This window comes from Musa acuminata, chromosome BXJ3-1 (assembly GCF_036884655.1).
Source record: "Musa acuminata AAA Group cultivar baxijiao chromosome BXJ3-1, Cavendish_Baxijiao_AAA, whole genome shotgun sequence".
Taxonomy (NCBI): Eukaryota; Viridiplantae; Streptophyta; class Magnoliopsida; order Zingiberales; family Musaceae; genus Musa; species Musa acuminata.
The window spans coordinates 10665730-10685140 of NC_088349.1; the positions used below are offsets into that span (position 1 = coordinate 10665730).

The following is a 19411-nucleotide window of genomic DNA, read 5'->3' on the forward strand; positions in this document are numbered from 1 at the left end:
TTTAAATATCATATTTAGATAAAACTTTTAAATTCATCAAATCATAAAAACATGAGACACTAATCTCTCAAAAATCTTCTATCAATTGAAATAGCTCAATTGATTTAAACCAAACTTAATTTAATTATGACATAACAAAATCAACCTCAAATTGTTAAGAACTAATTTGGAATCATCCTAGACTAGTTTAATTTAGATTTGATTAATTTTAATTAAGTTAAGTAGATTGAAACTAGTCAAGTTAGTTTGAAATCATCCTAAACTGGTTTGAACTGATCAAATATATTGGATTCAATCGGTTAACAAGCTCAAAATAATAAAGGAAGAGAATTTTTTAATTAAACTTTATCGTATAGTGTTAGTCCAGATCGAACTAACCTAGTTAAGTCTTGAATAAATCACATGCGTTACATAAACCTATCCCAGACAACAAATTGGGTTGAGATACGATAGACTAAACAGAAGGGCGACAATGTATCTAACACCACTCACATAACTAGACATGCCTAGTTTCATGGACTAGGTTGAACCTCGCTCAAGAGTTGAGTCATGTTTAGCCACATGAGTTGAATCATACCTAACCATATGGGTTGGTTTATGCTTGGCCACATGAGTTAGGTTATACTTGACTACGTGAGATATGTCATACTTGACCATATGGATTGGGTTGTACTTGGTCAGATAGGTTGGATCATATTTGACCACATGGGTTAAATTATATATAATCACATCAGTTGAATTATACTTGGCCACATCGATTAAGTCATGCTCGGTCATATAAGTTAGACCATACATGTCCACATAAGTTGAGTCATACGTAATCACATATGCTAGATCGTATCTGGCCACATGGGTTAGTCTGGCCAATCAACTTAACTCAAGTCAGACCCTCAATTTGCCCTCTCTTATTAAATTAGATTTTAATATTTTTAATTATTAAAAATAACTTAAATATATAAATTAAATAATTTAAATTTATAATATTAAATTTAAAACTAATTAAATCATAAAAATCACACATAATTATTGAAACATAGATATGTCTAATTAATTGAATTAGAACTATTATGTTAATCCAAAAATAAAAAAATTTAATAATTAAATGAATCTTAAAATTTATTTAAGTTCAAGAGACCATTATAAATCAAATAATCATTCTAGCCTCATAAATCAATTATCATTATTTAATAATCATAAAAAATTAAAATTAAAATATTATTATGCATAATAAAATTCTAACTATCATAATATAAATGATTTCAAAATATGAATCAAAGATGATTAGAAAATAATAGGGGATCCATCTCTCCACGTTCCTCCAATTGTAAGGAACGAGAAAGGAGAAACTCCTTTATATAAGAGAAAATAAACTATTTTCGAAAAATAAATAATAATTTAATTTTTATTTTACTTTTACACATAAATATAATTATGATATTTTATTTCTTATGGTTCACACACAAAAATAAAATTTGAACTATTTACTTGATAGTTTATTTATGATAATTAATAATTTAAATAAAAAAAATATTGTTTATGACAATTAATTTATGTTAGAGAAAATTTATCGGTGATTACATTTTTCCTTTAATCCAGCAGATCTCATTGCAATTGTTTGAGACAATTATTACGCTACAACAAGTGAATGGCCCCGAAGACGTATAGCTTGTATTGCTTGGAGTTTGCTACTGATTCCACGTTGCCTGTGGTACAAAGCCTGGCATTGCTGACCGCATGAAGTGGGCAAGCAAACAGTGATGGGCAGTAACGTTGCAGCTAGCACAGCTTCAATGAACCTTCCACTGTCATCACCTCGATGGCCCTGATGACCAAGTATGCTGTCAGGGATCATGATGGGGGGGAGTGGCGTTGTTGGTCCAACAGAGAAGACTTGTGGTCCTTGGGACTTCATACAACTTGCCAAAGGCCACAGAAGATCGATGAAGGAGACCGCATCAATGCTGTAGTCATAAACAACATGATACCCACACTAGTTAATTAGTTCCATGCACAGATCTCGTACCAAAATGAATAGAGATTGAGAGACGTGATTGATTCCTACTTATTTGTAGGGCTTGCAAAACCATGGAATGACTCGAGGTGTATCGATAACAGCTTTATACTCCATTAAATCCTCCTCCTTGAATGTTACTTTTGAGATTATTTGAAGAAAACTGGAAAGTCCAAGGACCAAGGATCTCTACTGTTATGGTTATCCTTCCTAGGGGAGAGAGAGAGAGAGAGAGAGAAGAGGACCTGTACCAAAATGTATAAGCTAATTATTATGGGAAGTTGAGAGAGATTGGGAAGTGGTTCCTACTTGTCTGTAGGACCTGCAAAGCAATGGAATAACTCAAGATGTGTATCAGTGATTAATAGCTACTCTATTTAAAGCTCCTTGAATATTACTTTGAGATGGATCAGTTGCAAGAAACTGGAAGCTGTAAGGATTAAGGATCTCAGAAGAGCTTAGCTAGATTTAGTTTAGCAGCTGTAATTGGTTATCCTACAAAGAATAAGAACCTACTAGTTACTTGAAAGAACCTGGAGAGTATAAGGATCCCAGCAATACTAGTTGCAGAATCTTAGCTGTTCTTGAGATCCTTCAAGGATGAAGATGAGATTCAAATGACTTGGCTTATTAAATGTGGAAGTTCAAACTAAGAAGCTACTTGTTTCATGCCATGTTAAATTATTGACCAGTTCAGAAAGATGAGTTTTCTTTCCTGAGAGGGGAGAAAAAGATCATTGCTCACTTCATATCTGAAATGAGACACTGAAAGCAAAAGAGAAGAGAAGAAAGAAAGGAAAAGAAAATAACAACACAAGGCAAAGGAAAAGAAAGAAAAAATAGCTTCTGAGACCAAAGTGTGGGCCTAAGTGACCTCTTTCAAGCTCAAATGAAGAGCAATGCTTTATCAACCCTATGAAACCAACCAATGGAACAAACACCTAACTTTATGCTTCAATGTTATTGTAGGAGTTAGGTTGTCCCTCCTGTGGCCATCCTCAGGATCAACATATCATGCTGTTTGTGGTCATCTCACAAAGAAGAAGGACCTACCAAAAGTTACATGGATACTAAGTTGAGATTGCTTTGAGAGAACCTGTGAAGGCCACCAGGAATAGGTTCCCACCAATGCTAGTTGCAGAAAATGAGATTCAAATGAGTTTGCTGATCGAATGTGGAAGCTCAAACTAAGGAGTTCCTCTTCTCATACTCTGGTGAGATGACTCCAAGTCTCACATCTGAAATGATACACAGAATATAAGGGAAGAAAGAGAAAGGAAAAGAAAAACAACTTCCAAAGATTAGCAACACGAAGTGCTGCAACAATGTGGCCTTATGAGATATTCGACGAGCAAATAAGAAGCAATGCAGTCTCAACCCTATCATTACTTTCCCTGGCGAGACAAGTTTCAGGTGAAACCATAATCTCTGCGGCGACGATGGCCATCTTGTGCTTCCATGTCATTGATTGCATCAGGCTATCCTCTGCTGTGGCCATCCTGTGAGAATGATTCGGTGCAACCTAAACATTCACAGACTGTGGCCTATGGAAGCATCACCTTGCTTCAGGTAACACCGAAGAAGATGACATGATCAATGGTCTTGAATTCGACCGATGAGCGAGCTTCGACAGTGGTGAAACGTAGGTATCAAGAAGAGATAAAAGACCTCATTTCCAGATGAGCGCAAAGAACACAAGTTGGATCCATGTAAACAGGGACTTGAACATGACTTTCACAAACAGCAATGAGTCTGCATTGAAGCGATCTGTTTCGGAAACTCCAATCTGGGATCGAATAAAAGCCACAATGGCATCAAACTATTTCCAACAAATGCAACTGCAGATAAATAGAAAGCTCTCAGGAACGTGAGAGAGAAAACTTTTCCTGGGATCACTTCTTTTAATGGCAGAGAGAGGGCCGAGGGGGGAAACAAGCATGGCCTACTGAGACCATGGACTTTGCTTTGCTTTCTTCATGATGTGGGGGCAAAACCTCAATGCTCACCATCGAATAACCTCAAGATCATATGGAGAAATGTTTGTCGATGGAGTCCTCTAAGAAAACAAGAGATGCTATTTTCTTACTGAGAAGTGGTGAATGATGCTGCAATGAGACTCTCCATCCACCACCACAGACTCATTCCAGATTCTACTCAAGACAATGCTATCTAACATACATATATAAATATAAATATATATATGTATGCATATATAAAACTCAAAACATCATGAAAGAATGATACCTGTTTGATTGAAAGTTCGATATAGGTCAACATATGGATGCATCAGACAGTCAAGAAATGTAGATTTCTTCTCTGTAGAAGTTCAAGCTTGTATGCTTTTTCATGCTGTGGACTAGCAGATGAAGGATATGAAGTGCAATCAAATGTCAATAAATGGGCATAAAGATTTGGAATCTACCGTTCTGTGTGTTTGTGGTGGCTTTCGAAGTCTAATCACAACTCACTTCATGTTAGCCAAGCAGGAATTCCCAAAGATACATGAGAGGAAATCTTCCATGATAGCAGCAGTCCAATCCATCTAATCTAATCCAGAGATAAAGAGGATGTGCCCCAATCATTTTGAAGCTCCGGGGTGGCTCCACATCCCACTTGGGCATTCACAGTACATGCAAAGAGAAACCCCCACATCTCCCATCTCTCCCCACTTCTCTTTTGGCCTCACTCGGAGGACATCACTAGTGACTTCAGCTTGGAGATGCCCTCTCTGGTGGTCCTAAATTTGGATCTCTCTTCCGACAGCACTATCAGTTATCAGTACCTTGAGAACACCACTAAAGTGTGCAGGAGCAGCACAGGCTCATCATCCATATTGACATTGATGTGGGTGTCAAAACATGTAGAAAGCTGTTCTCAAAACTCTGATGTGCTTGAACTCTACAGTAGACATTACTGTGTACTCCTTCCCCATCTTCTCTCTTTCTAGATGGTGTCTCGGTAGTGAACATATTGTTGCGCATGATACAACCAAGATGAAAGGAAAGCATTGTTATGAAGCTAATTTGACTTGTAGGACTCATAATAACAAATAATCGATTGGACTTTGGCATCAAAGCAAGAACTGTAACTGCTGCTTGAAAAAGATTGCGGAGTAAGACCTCAATGATATACTTTCTGACTGCATCAAACTGGTTCACATGCACTTAGTGAGCATAGAATGTACTGATCCATGAATCGTGGCTTTTATCAAGTCCTGATCTGCCAATCTGGCCGGAAGGACACAACCAGCAGGACTTTACTCCACTGAAGGAGCCAATGAACTGAGAAGGGTAGCAGAAACAAGGCCAAAATCTTGTTTACATGATCAAAAATTCTGATGGTGTTGTTGATAGGGTGCAAGCAATTTTGTGAAGGCCATGTGGTACCGGGAACTTAATTGTGGTGGGACACATGAAAAGACAGAAGTAACTTTGATTAGGTGGCCACCTAAATGGAGCAAATGTGGATGCAGTGGGATGATGTTAGGGTTTCCAAGCTGGTAGACGACGGTGGAAGAGAGCAGAGATAAAGACAGGGATTGTACAGTTTTGTGAAGGAACAACTGCAGGATGGCTCAGGCATGCATGACTAAAGCAGAAACTTCTGCGCAAGTAGGGCAGGGTGGAGAGGTATAGATGGATCTAGAGAGAGATTTAGTTATGCACAGAAGTTTAAGAGTGGTAGAACCTTTAGCTTTTGGATTGTAGGGTTTGTTGTTTTGTGTGTCAGGACCCCATGACTTGGTCATCAACTTACTATTTCAGCTGGAACCTATGCAGAACAACAGATACCTGAATACCCAAAAGCTCAAAGCTGCTATTTATGTGCATCCTAGAAAAAGGAGTGAACAAACTCACTGAAAGATACTTAACATCGAACTTGCCAGAAAGGACTCACCATGTGGCATGTAAGGACAGCCTTTGCATACACAACACTCTGCAGTGAGGAACAAATGTTAGGGTTCTATTTTTACCCTTACCACTCTCCGTATGGAGCATGAATCACTGCAACCTCACATGGAAGGACGGAGAGGTTTTGAACCTCATCAAAATCTCGATAAGCTTTGTTGGAAGATGATCGATCTAATTTGGAAGAAAAAAGGACCTTGGGGTTGGTTCATTGGAAAGAATAGGATCTTCATACCTGACATGGGAAGTATTTATGCTTTCCAGAGAATGAAATGGGTTGGGGATGGGTCATTAAACGTAGGAGAAAGTTGCAGGAGGGGAGATAGGTAGTATATGGCAGTCATTAAAAGAATCTTCACCTAGCAAAGTAAATCACCCAACAGCTTCAGGACCACCTCCACTTAATGTACTGGCTGATACAAAGAAGCCAACAGGTTTAAAGAAACTGCAGGGCAAACAATATCATGGAGTGTCACACTCAGAGAGAGTCCCACCCCCAGAGCTTGTCACGTACACATCTTCCATCTTGACTGATGGTTACACATGCATGGAAGGCACAGCGAGAGAAAGAGAGAGAGAGAGAGAGAGAGAGAGAGTGCCGTGATGTTGTTGTTACAGCACTGCTTGGTTGTTCTTTGAGAAGCCAAAAGCCTTGTTCATAAGAGATCCATTCTGTCATTTAACCTGTTGAAGAAGAAGAAGAAGAAGAAGAAGAAGAAGAAGAAGAAGAAGAAGAAGAAGAAGAAGAAGCAGAAAAAACGATCTCAGCCCTTGCTCTGCATCTCACGCTAATGGGAAGGAAGAACGAGATCAACCTCCTATCCTGAGAAAAGAGAGAGAGGCCTGCAGTAACTCTTCTTCCTAATTCCTTTCTGCTTCTCTCCATTTCTCTCACTTCGATCCTCAAATCTAGGACGGCAAGATCTCTCTGCATCGCTCTCCTTCGTCCTCAACTGGTACTCTCTCCCAAGATCTTGTGTTCTCCAAAGCTACTAAACTTACTACACACTTCCGACGCAGATGGGTGGGCGCGAGACCCGCGACTTCATGAGTGTGGACGCCTTCTCCCAGCTCCCGTTCTTAAGGCCCGCCCACGACAAGCCCTCCTCCAACGCCTCAGGCATCCGCCTCTTTGGCGTCGAAGTACCCCGCGAGCCTCACGAAGACCCCCACGAGCCTCACGACGCCGAGGAATCCTCCAAGGACCTCACCGCCAACACCAACACCGGCGACGGCGGGGGCGGTGGGAGTGAGAGCGGGCGCCGGTTCGAGTGCCACTACTGCTGCCGCCACTTCCCCACGTCGCAAGCCCTTGGCGGCCACCAGAACGCCCACAAGCGCGAGCGCCACCACGCGAAGCAAGCTCAGCTGCACCCGGCCATGGTGGCATCGCTCCACCACCAGCCATCCGCTCTCGACGGCCATGGCGTCTATGGATTCAACTACCACCACCAACACCTACACCACTGCCGTCTTGGATTCGATCCCGCTGCCCCTCCCCACTACTCTCCATGGCGCACCGGTGCCAGCGTCGGCGCTCGTTTCTTTATGGGGCCTGGTGCGGCGGCGGCGCCGATCACCGGGAGCCCATTGATACGGAGAGTTCCGGCGGGCGTGCATGGCGGCGGACGCACGGGTTTGATTCCCAGTAGTGATGGGGTGATGCCATTGCCGCTGATACGAGAAGATGTAGTGGGCGTTGGTTGGAGTGGTAATGCTGCTATTTCTTCTTCGTCTTCAAGTAGTCAATTTGCTTATGAGTCGATGCAAACGGAGACCGTGAGTTTGGATTTGCACCTGTAATATGAAATCGTATATATATAAATATATATTCTTTGCTTCCATCGTTCTTTCTATTTATTTATTTTACATAATTAACTTAATAAACAAGAAAACAATTAAAAAAAAAACTCTACAGCCATACCACATGCGAAGTTTAATTATATTAAAATATTATCGATCACTCATACTGGAATTTAATGCATCCAAATATGAAAGTTACTGTTATTTCTAAACCATCATGGGTGATGAGAGAACTTTTCCTTCTTTTTGTTTGAGGAAATAGACATGATAAGGGACATTGATGTTAGTGCTAAAAGTTTAAGATCAGTAGCAGGAAGGATGCAATGGAGCTAATTTCATGACAACAATCATTTTGGAGTACTGACAAAAAGAAAAAAGAAAAGAAAAAAAAAGAAGATTGATTCCCGTCAGGTGATGCTACAGCATATGTTAAGACCTGTGTTCTACTGTTCCATGTCATGCACATAATAATTTTCCCAGCCAATAATCCAATTTTTCTTCTAATTAGCTTTACACAGAAGCTAAGAAATCATTTCAGTGGGTGGGCACACCGAGTAGTACAATTGTCTACAAATTATCATCAAGCCCCAGTACCAATATCATTATTGCTGTCATCACACACTGGGACAAGATTCACACTTTTTATAAAAGGGATCTCACTGGGGCACTGATGAATTATAAGAAATCCAAGAACATGTATCTATCTTTCTTCACATGGATTAGTCTGATATAATTGGGACAAAATTTCATGAGTTACATTCCTCTAAGCTTCTGGTTTTTAGCTAGACCAGGAACAATAAATGGCACAAGCATGCAGCCTTGCAGGATTTGGACTTACATTCTCATGTGGTAGATAATGTTGTTTCCAACCTGCAATAAATGAAAAGTCAGGTTAATCCAACAGTCCTACCAAACATCAAGTTGCCTATCGGAGTCCACAGCTATCTATTAATGTCCTCAGAAACAGATGCTTAATAGTGAATAACACAGCAAGGTGTTGAAGAAAGGAACGTCCTCTTGTAAAACCAGAAGAGATGAAGACCACTGCCAACTCATTTCTCCATGGCCCCATATCCACTTTGAAGGACAAAAATTATTGCAGTCCAGTTCCAAAGCTTGACAAAGAAATCAAATATTGGAATCATGCATGCCAGGCCAAACAAACAAGAACAGTCATGGGTTGCATTGAGATCATGCAATAAAAGTTCAAGAATTTTGCAAGAACTGTAATTTATTCTCCTTACTACAGATTAAAAAGATGAAATATCAGGTCCAGTTCACTTTGTTGTACCAGCTGTATGGTTTGCATCAAAAAAGATCAACATCAACTGAAATCATGACATATGTAGCAAGTAAAATAATAATTGTGTCAATGTAGGTCCAAAATGTTATCAGACAAGAACATCAAAAGGTGTTCAAATAAATAGTTTCTCAGCACGATTCCCATTTATGAACTATAGCTAGCCTTTCACTACAACAGTTGTTATCACCAATGTTTGACACGCCAACTAGCCTCTACCATCTTCATCATGACTACATTTAGGATTTGAACCTGCTCACAGACCAAAACAAACTGATCAAACTCTGAATCCAGGTGTACAACACCTATTAAATCCTCCAATCTGCTAGACCAAACTAGCAATGATCTTGCTTGAACAATTCAAGTCGCTATTTGGAAGTCATATGGTAGAATCTCAAGAGAAAACTCAGGATCTAGCAAAGTCAACTCATTCTTTGAATGTTGAGGTGGGGAAATAAACCAACCACAAAGTTGACGCGTATCAACGATGGAGAATATCCATTCAACAAACTCTGCTACAGTTTGACCAGCTCATCTGTCACATCACCATCAAATCAAAATGGGCAATATTTTCCCCAACGATCGATATGAAAAATTTTCCCTAACAATATTTTTCCTAACTTGAGCATGGGAGAAGAATTCTACAGGGCAAATTCTTGGGTGCTCTATGTTTCTGCAAGTCAAAACTTCCTAGTCTGATACTTCTATCTATTGCTTGTTGCACTCTGTTCTCCAAGGCATTCTAGATGATCAGTCGAAAAGTTATCAAGAATTAGAATTAAGATAGGCCTGACCAAGTCAGATCATGATAACACTTGCAGCAAGAAACCTACACCTTACCCACTAAAGAAGAAACTTAAATGACAACATGCTGGGAAAAGACTCCAGTGTAAAGTTATCTAAAACAAAATAAAGATCCTCAAGTGTGCTCCGAAACCAATGGTCAGGTAAATTGAGTAAAGAAACTGTATGTTCATAAGGCATGTTGTAGAATTCTGTGAATGGAAAGGATAGATAAATCGAAACTAGTATCTGAGGAGCAATTCAAATCAAAGAGAAGAACAAAGTTGAATAGATATTGTGCTGACTTGGTATTTTACATCTTCCAGATACTTGTTAAACGATAATATGAGTGTCTTTTATTTTTTGCTAAAATTCGGCCAGTTCATGATGAAGATGTTAAGATCTTCATGAGCTCCTGTAGAAACAACAACATTGGCTTTCCAGAACAAGTCTTTTGAAGAAAATATATTCCAAGTGCTAGGAATGTCAATACTATAGTAAGCAACCAAATTTTCATAAACAATGATAGAGGTTTGGAGGAAAAAAGATATACCACAACCACTCGATTTTCATTTTTACAATCCGAAACAAGAAGCACAAATTGGACACACCAACCAAAGAATATATGCTAAAATTTTTGGCAAAGATTATTTATATCAACCACAATTGCTCACACTTTCACAGCTGGAGCAGCAAAGTCTAACGAATGCAGCATACCTGCTGGATGAACTGCATTAAAGGAAAGAAAATCTTGCATCATTTTTAGAAGAAAATAAGCAGTACTCTTCAACCTTTATTTCCTCTTTCGAGCAAACCTGACCCTGAGCTGTACTTAAGTTGGAAATAAATCCTTCCATACCTCCATCTTTCAAAGACGGTAGTTTACCATTAAATCCAGCAGTAGTTCCAGCCATTGGACCACCAAAGTGAAATAAAGAGAAGGATGGACTCTCATTATGTGATTTAACACAATGTTCAGCATTGTTATTTTTCCCTGCAGATGGTTTTGATGGGAGCTGTCTATCTGAAAATGACCTTCCAGGAAAACACTGACTACCTATTGGTTCAACTGAAGTGTGTAACTGCTGAAACCTACAGGAGTTGGAAAGCTTGTTTTGGAATTTTGAGTTTCCAACATTCATTCTGTCAGTTGTCTGGTACAAGAATTGCTTGCTTCGGTCAAAAACAGGAACAGTCAATGGTTGTACATTATTGCAATGCATGCTGAAATCTGATGGTCTATTTGCCGGCAGACCATAGCTAAGATGACTTTGGAGCAAACAGTGATTTGCCTGAGGAAGTGGCATGAATCCATTACAAGGAGGAGCTGACCACAAACCTACATTTCTGGTATGGTAGCCCACAGTTGGTGAGGGAATAAATGGAACATGTATACTATGGTTTGGCACTGGAAGCATATGATTCAGTGGAGGAGCCACAACAAAACCAAATCGTCCATTATTTGAGTCTTGGCCAGAACTTGAGTTCTCTCCTGAAAAATCACATTCTACATGGTTCTCAGCTGGAAATCCAGCAGAACTATTTGCCAAAGAACCATCTCCATTTGTCATAATCTTGTCATCTGGAGATTCATCTAGATATCTATGGAAGGAATCACTATTATATATTGATGCATCTCCGCCACAAGATTGTTGGCAAGCATCTTCTGAATCTGAAGTCAAGGATGATTCTGCATTTTGAGGACTTGAAGAGCTGGTGCTGCCATCCCCCTCACTAGGACAAGAGAAGCAATTATCTGAACTAGAAGAGCTCCTTACTGGCTCAGAACAACTGATTTTAATGGGGCTCTGTTTTTCTTCTATATTATTGTTTGAATGATATTCTGTCCTTTTTACAAGGCCAAATCCATTCTGAAAAGCAGTGTTAATATTAGAACCAAACTTGTCTGAATTATCATGATCTTCATGATACTGACAACTAATTGAAGTGTCAACTTTGCCTGAACACTCGGATGAGCACATATTATCAAATGACTCAAATCCAATAGGTTGATGATGTCCATTTTCACCTTTGTCAAAACCAATCTCCTTCAAGGGTTCAACCCCACTAACAGTTCTCAAGGTGTTCTTAGAATCAGGATTGCCTGTAGAGCACTTTTTCCGTGCAGCCAGTGGCTCCCAAATCTGCTTTGTATGGAGAATCTCTTTGCTTGCAGTATCACCAACATGCTTTGTTTTCATACTGCCAAGATTATCTGGCAAGTAACAGCCATTACCGTATTTGGCATTCCGATAGGAACACCTAGGCAAATCCATCGCACGTTCTGTTTTACTGACAGTCTTGATCTCCCTACCCAATCTAATCATAGAAATGTGATACCCATCCTTTTCACTGTAATCATCTTGTTGACATCTACAAGACTGAAGGTCAAATTTATCTCGAACTCTAGAATGTGAACAGTGAAATTTGAGATTGCATTTTCGATGATTATTCTTCACAAACCTTTCACTTGGTGGCCTGCGCAAGCCATTTATGCCCCTAGAAGAACATACCCTGGTATCAGCCTCCTCTTGTTGATTGATACACTCATCACTAATATAACATCGACGTCTATCATACCAGTTGGATGCTTGATCAAAAAGATAATCTTTCCTAGGTCTCAATTTCCGGTTCAATGATTTTGAACACTCGGATGCATTCCTGTTATAAAATTTTTCATCAACATCGGTTTGCTGTGGTAGAGCATCAGTCATGTAAATACTTCCACATGAGGATAGTTCATCAGCAATATCAGGAGAAACAGGGCATTCAAGCAGAGAAATATCTCTTGGTTCACTAACAAAATCTCCAGAATCAGGAATGTTAATTGATTCACCATGAGTACTTGAGGATGATCCATTTGTAGTTGCAGGAAAAACATCACAAAGTGACTTTGATTCAATAAGCTTCCTTTCCTTCCCTTTCTCTTTTAGCCTCTCTTTTCTTCTAAGCTTCTTTTCCCGTTCTTTTGTCCTCCTCCTCTCCTTACGCTCTTCTTCTTTGTTTTTCTCTTTTTCCTCTTCCTCAAGAAGTCTAGTCTGAAAGATTATTAGATGAAATTAAAATGTAAAACAATGGCCACTTCACATAACCTTCCTGCCATTTTAAAATGGAAAATTTTGGTTTTAAATTTTAATTGAATAGCCCAGCAACAACAGCATACCTGCTTTTCTAATGTAATAATTTCTTTACAAGCAACATGAAGCCGTTCTTCCAGCAATTTTAGCGCAAGACAAACAAATATACAGTGTGCATTTTGCCGTGCTGTACCTTCTCTGAAAGCCTTTTCCACCTGGGAGAACATAACCTGTTAGTTACAAAGTGATGCTTGGTCTTTTCATTGTATGCATATGAGAGAATTGGTACAATACATGATTCATGTTTTCCCTCTTTCTCCTTTCCAAGAATATACTTTTACTGGTGCTATCAAATAGAGCAGGGTCATAGCCACCTAGGATTCCAATTCATATCTGATATGATGAGCTATTGGATCCAGAAATATTATCAGGTTCACATTGGATTATCAGGTCCAATGAAGATTTATGTTCAAGCTATAACTAAGAAACATAAAGATAAAAGGCCTTTACTGTAATACAGCCTAATATAAACACAAGGGACTTGTAATACTACAAAGTTATATAACTCGTTCTACCAGATGGCTCTTGAAAATCATTGATCAACAACGTGACAGATGCAAGAACCACATTGTCTGAAGTAATAAAGATAAAACACACACTGTACCTGCTGCCATGAATAACATTATCACTGCATTTTTTTTTTATTCATAGACGCAAGAAACAACTTCTCTTTGACCACTCTTCTCTTTATTTATCATATCCTTGATTTTTTTTCATATTTTGCAACCCTATGTTTGAAGTTGTTCCTGGAGTACCAAACTATTTTTATCCATGCATGCAGAAGTGACAGCAATAAATGAAGAGTATGTTGGTGTAAAATAAATGATATGTACAGAATGCTTTCTAGGTTGTGATAGTTCAAGTTTCAATCAGCACAAGGAATATTGCACCAACCTGTGTTGTCTAATACTTACTGGCACCAATTAATTTGCGTTATAGCTAGAATTTCTGACCAATTCAGGCAAGCAAGTGTGTTGATGTATCTTGCCAAGATGCATTATACCAGTCAAAATCCCCCGTGTCATCATTATTCAAAATTTGAGATGACGTGATGGTAACCTGAGTCCCAAATGTAGTTTTCATTACTATGTTACCTTGCTGCTGGTTTGCTAACCCTAGTCAGCACAGCATCCTAGAAATATAATTAATTGAAATTGCTGCATGCCAAATAAATTTATCATGGTAATTAAATAAAGGTTTCAGAAGTATATGACTAATGGAAGAACAAAACAACTATGGGCAGAACATGATGGTATGGCATCAAAATTAAGACATACCTGTTCTTTGAAAATTACAGTTGCAGCATCTAGAAGAAACTCCCTAGCAAGTTCAGAACTCTTAGCATGCTTCTGTGACCGGGAACCACCGCCATCAAGTTCATCTCCATCTTTATCCATTACATCATCATCCTTTGTTGCAGATAATCAATAAGCCAGACAAAATAGAATGTAAGAAAACTAAAAGAAATTTGGTGAATACGAATAGTATCATCACTAACAAATATCTTATTTATAAGCATTAACAAAAATCACATTCCCATGGCAAATACCTCTTCTTCCTCAGCTTCCTCAGCATGTTCAAAAAACCTTCTAATACTTTCCCCCACTGTTATTGTCACAAAACCATCACCTACTATAAGCCTGCGATGGACACAATGTTGTCCCTTGAGTGCATGAGCTTTTACACAGAGTTCAGTGCAACGACCATCGAGTTTCCAAGCTCTTAATGTAATAAAGCATGCACCTAAACCACCCAGATCAAGTCCAGTCACTTGGACCCTTCCGTTCATGCCTACATCTTCAAAGTCCAATATATCTGTTTGTCCTTCACCAGTTCCAATTGCCCATTCAAAATGGTGATAAGTTCCAACTGTATCAGTAAAAGACTGGTGCCAGTCAGCTTGAACAGTATCCTCTGATACCTGAACATGTAAATATGTCAAAGTCATTTGGTACCTTGATTAGCAAAGAACATTCAAAGTTTTGATAATGAATTTTGTAACAGATCGCATTTGAGAAGAGAAATTTAACATTAAGATGACAATTTGGACAAGCAAAATAAAGATAACATTATCATCACTGATATTTCTGGCGAAGCAAACCTCATATTGGAAAGCTGAATCTGCAACACAAAACCACTTAGTGCAGCGAGGTTGCTTCCGCATGCGCTTCAATTCTTTCAACTCCTTGAATTCACGAACGACATTTCTTCTGCAATCTCTGCAAAACCTCTTGCTGTCAAACCTGTGGCATTGAAATTGAATTTACAACAGTAGTAAGCAAGCAAATGTTCAGAGAAGTGGTTGACTTATGCAGGAGGTCAAGGCTCTGCATAGTGCATGTATGTTCACATTTAAATATTGTAAATATTACTAAAGGAATATTAACAAGTATCAAATAAGAAACCATGAAATTCAGTACAAATAAACAGTAATATTAACCAACTATAGGATGAGATTCATTAAAGACCTATTTGAAGGATGAATAAAACCAAATGGGCAAATGTGTAAGAGGTAAATGCTATAAGGACCTATGTACAATGCCAAAAATAACAACAATAGTTAAGTAAAAAATAATCGTATTATGAGGAACAAAAAGAAAAAAAGCAGCCACATATTCTGCCTATGAATGCATGGAATTTGTAATGTATTCATATGAAGATGATTGGAGCCATAAAGTTGTAAATACACCGGTTCATAGCTTCCTCCTTTAATCGTCATATCCATTCAATTCATCTCTCTTCTTAGACTTTTTCAAGCTTCTTTTCTTTTGAAAAGTAACCACCTATTGCAAATAAGTTTCTGTGGCACATTGATTGGTATGTAACAGTTGGACCAGTAAATAACAACCAATACATACTTACCGGTGGATATCAACTGGTCAAACCAAGAACATGAGTCAGTATGTATTGCTGATAGCTGTAGATACCAGTCTATACAACCAGAAAATACAAGTTGTGCATACCGGACTAGACCAATAAATGTCACTTAATAGGTACCAGTCCAATAGGTTTTTAAAACCATGGTTAAAACAATAAACTACAAGTTAACTGTGAGACCACTTCGAACAAAGCTGGCATGTTTATAACCTAGAGTGGTATAGAATTCCTGTGATGGGCACCAAGCCAGAGCAATTCTAGACTACAGAATCAACAATATTATGGGATTTAGAAAGTTGAAGATGATATGATGTACTTAGTTTAATCATCTTCACAAAATTTTCCAATACATCCTCCTTCCTTTATGTAATAAAGGCTAAGGTTAATAACTTCAATCATGGTATTACCATGCTAAAGTTCAAATACAAATTACCATCAAACTTCAAGAAGCCATTGAACTAGTTGAGCAACTACAGCAGTTAGAATACCCTTTTTTTTTCTCGGCTAAAATTCTGTTAAATATTTACCCTATAATCATTCACTCTCTTTGTCAGCATGACTTTTTCTCAATGTCCGTCCTATTTCACTTTCAATCTTCTGCAATCAAACACAACTTCAATTGTTTTATTGTTCAGTTACCAGCTATTTGCATCTAACATCACTCTCAATCTAATAACTAACAATTTTGGGGATAGAAGCTATCTGCTCTATTTATCTTTAAAAATTACCTTGGAGCCTATACAGACATACCAATACGATAAGCTTGATCTTTAAAGTTTTGTAGTTCAGTCTAGCAACAACCTCTTCTTTCCTCGTTTGGTTCAAATGATCATTATCCTTGCCAAAAACAACTGTCTGAGATTCTATGGTAGGACAGCATTCTTTTAGTTAAATACTTTATAGACCATATATGCATATAGAATGCTTATAGTAACTTAGTACCAACCACTACCTTTTTTTTCAGTTGATAGTAACTTATTAAGAATCATTATCCCCTATGAAAAAGATGTTCCCACAAAAGAAAACAAAATTAAGAGGAAAAATAATTCCCACCTGTACATAAGCCTCTCAATGAAATCTTCTTCCTTCATACGCAGGAGGGATGATCTAGTTTCCTCGCCCAGGGCAGACCAAAAATCCACAAGTGTATCACACGAAAGCCTTGCAGTATGCAAAGCACAGGTTTCTCGGGTTCCATGCCCTCTACCATAATTAGCCATCCCTTGGCTAATCCAACCCCTGCCTTCACCACCGCACGCGTCAGGGTAAAGCAATTCACGCTCATGTTCCCTAGCTCGAGCACTATCAAACACCTACACAACAACCAAAAATGGAAGAGTGATGCATTTCAACAATGTGACAATCAGAAAAGAAACATGGTAATGCAATAAGATGGATTATTAGTCTGCCACTTTGAAACTAATAATTTTCTTGGTAAGGTTAAGATCAACAAAGGAAATCTACCTACACCAAAAGACTATATGTAGAAAGGCAAGAAATAGAAAGATCAGATGTAGAAAAGAGAGAACCATACAAATTAAGGATACCTAAAAAGTTGGCAGATCAGAATAAGCAAAAATATTGCATTAAGCTATAAAATTACATGTTTTAAAACACTAAAAAGAAGGATCAAAATAGCACGTATTACTTACATTCTGGAGTGTCTTCAGTGACCTTGCACATATGAAGCAGTCGAGAACTGTCAGAACACCATTCTTAGTCGCTGTCAGGCCTCCCCAAGGATGCAATGATGGATCCTGCACCTCATGATCATTTCTGTACTGAGATTGGCAAGTTCCTTCACTACCAAAATATCGAAAACTGGCACCTTCCTGCTGCAATGACTTTCCATAGGTGATAATCTGTGAGAAGCCTTCCAGAAGCAATCCGTTGCACCTGGAACAGTAGAGGTTCCTTCTAGCTTGTTCAAACAGTGTCTGTTTGTCTAGTCTCAGGAGCTCCTTTCGTGTGTCAAGGGGTAGCTCGCTCCAGAACTAATTCATTTGCATTGATAATAAGATTAATGCTTGGCATACCAAACCATGTAAATTAATAAATGAATAAAAATAAATTCATCAAGAACAGAAAAGGCCTCATTGTTTATTAGTTGGCAAAACAACATAAGAGTCCCAAGTGAGACTTCTTTTATTTTCTTTGTTCATCGTTCACTTATATCTAAAAATGCAAGCCGGCCTGTTCAGCAATTAATATTTGTCAAACACGAGCATAACAGATTGTTGGACCTAAATTCGCACTGCCCAATATAAGCATACAGTGAACATATTAAGATATGCTGATAACCTCCTGTTTCGGCCCTGGTTTTTGTGTCATCTTATCGAAACCAAAACGTAACTTGCTCCATATAAATTCCCGAACCATTCTACCCTCTCATCCAAACAAATGAAGATTTATCTCATGTAAAACCCCCAAAAATCAATCCACAACTCAGAAAAGGAAAGCAAAAAAATAAAAAAAAACCAGATCCAAATCAAGAACTATGCTCAAACAGACGTGAAGACAAATCGAGACAACAAAACCGATCGATCCGAGCAATTACCTTCTGTAGCCGATCGAAGGTGATGCTATCGCGGTGCTTGGACCAGATGCCATCGGGCGACGCCGATCGGGCGGGTGCCGGGGCACTGCCGAGTTGCGCGCTCCTCGTCAACAGACCAGGCATCTTGTCTCGTTCCTCCCCTCAACAGCAAAGCCTCGCGGATCCGCCTCTCCTCAAGCTGTCCATCCCAGCCACCAGGGAATCCGAGTCAGACCGGACGCGAAAAGGCGGTCGTCGTCGGCAGCAGTGGCAGCGGAGCGGGATCTGAGGGCCGTCGGATGGGGATCGCAGGGATCGGCCGCAGAGGCGATCGGAACCGAGGAGGGAACGCGTGGAGGGGGTTACGATGGGCGAGAGGGACGGTGAAGAGGGGGGGGGTTTTCTCGATGTGATTTTATCGCTTTTTTAGTCGCTGGGTTAAAAAGGCGAAGGTTAAGTCCTCCGTTAACCGTTCCCGGTTATATTTCTCTTATGGCGGTGACATTTCGCTTCTTTGAAGGGGCGTTTCCGCGAGAGAAGACATCGAGCGCACGAATATTAATCCCCCTCCATGGCGGCCGTAACAAGCGTCCGCGCGCAATGGTGCGAGTTCCACGTGGGGACCCACCGGAATCGAGGTGGCCCACGTTAGTCGGAGGCCGTGGCCACAGCACTGTCGATCACCAAGCAGCGGGCGCCGCACTAACGTGTTCCGCAAGTGAGGAGTGAACGTGTGCGATTAAAGAGATCTGCCGTCCGCTGCTTCCAGAGAAACTAATCAGACGGTGGATAGCGCGATGGCATATCAGGTTCTTGGATTTGATCCTGACCATCAGATTTGACAGGATGTAAAATAGATGGTTAGGATTGTCTTCGAGGGTGGGACCAGCCATGAGCTCTTTCTTTTGCGGAAGACCCCTCTATGAAATAAATTATTACATAAACCTTCTTTAAAATTCCGTAAATAGAATGTTAACTGAAATGACTATTTTAACCTCCTCCACGATAGTACTCCTCTTCATATACTTGAGTGTGTTTTGGTCATTTAAAAGTGCG

At 39.3% G+C, this 19411-nt stretch overlaps 2 protein-coding genes across 5 annotated transcripts; one reads left to right on the forward strand and one right to left on the reverse strand.

Moving 5' to 3' along the window:
* The first annotated feature begins 6489 nt into the window (after positions 1 to 6489).
* Positions 6490 to 7749, forward strand: LOC135584935 (zinc finger protein GIS-like). 2 transcript variants are annotated; one of them, XM_065136230.1, is made up of 2 exons: positions 6490 to 6875; positions 6940 to 7749. In XM_065136230.1, the coding sequence occupies exon 2, from the start codon at positions 6940 to 6942 to the stop codon at positions 7720 to 7722; it is 783 nt and encodes a 260-aa protein (XP_064992302.1). In that variant the 5' UTR covers positions 6490 to 6875; the 3' UTR covers positions 7723 to 7749. The 2 variants fall into 2 exon arrangements, with proteins under 2 accessions (XP_064992302.1, XP_064992303.1); XM_065136231.1 differs by having other exon boundaries at positions 6491 to 6767; positions 6940 to 7748.
* Positions 7750 to 8267: 518 nt separating this feature from the next.
* On the reverse strand, positions 8268 to 18759 carry LOC135584941 (uncharacterized). Of its 3 annotated transcripts, XM_065136228.1 has the most exons (9): positions 18377 to 18759; positions 17472 to 17813; positions 16873 to 17132; positions 15044 to 15185; positions 14492 to 14863; positions 14220 to 14351; positions 12969 to 13097; positions 10523 to 12843; positions 8268 to 8592 (listed from the first exon to the last, which is right to left on the reverse strand). In XM_065136228.1, the coding sequence occupies exons 1-8, from the start codon at positions 18497 to 18499 to the stop codon at positions 10540 to 10542; spliced, it is 3804 nt and encodes a 1267-aa protein (XP_064992300.1). In that variant the 5' UTR covers positions 18500 to 18759; the 3' UTR covers positions 8268 to 8592; positions 10523 to 10539. The 3 variants fall into 3 exon arrangements, with proteins under 3 accessions (XP_064992300.1, XP_064992301.1, XP_064992299.1); XM_065136229.1 differs by lacking the exon at positions 8268 to 8592 and having other exon boundaries at positions 10274 to 12843; positions 15044 to 15161; XM_065136227.1 differs by lacking the exon at positions 8268 to 8592 and having other exon boundaries at positions 10274 to 12843; positions 18377 to 18758.
* Between the last annotated feature and the right edge of the window lie 652 nt (positions 18760 to 19411).

Excerpts from the sequence above, each read along its gene's own strand:
- LOC135584935 (XM_065136230.1), top strand. The coding sequence starts at position 6,940 with ATGGGTGGGCGCGAGACCCGCGACTTCATGAGTGTGGACGCCTTCTCC.
- LOC135584941 (XM_065136228.1), bottom strand. The coding sequence starts at position 18,499 with ATGCCTGGTCTGTTGACGAGGAGCGCGCAACTCGGCAGTGCCCCGGCA. Across the intron at positions 17,814-18,376 it reads CCTTCGATCGGCTACAGAAG|TTCTGGAGCGAGCTACCCCT; the intron begins GTAATTGCTCGG and ends CAAATGAATTAG. Across the intron at positions 15,186-16,872 it reads ATTGAGAGGCTTATGTACAG|GTTTGACAGCAAGAGGTTTT; the intron begins GTGGGAATTATT and ends TCAATGCCACAG.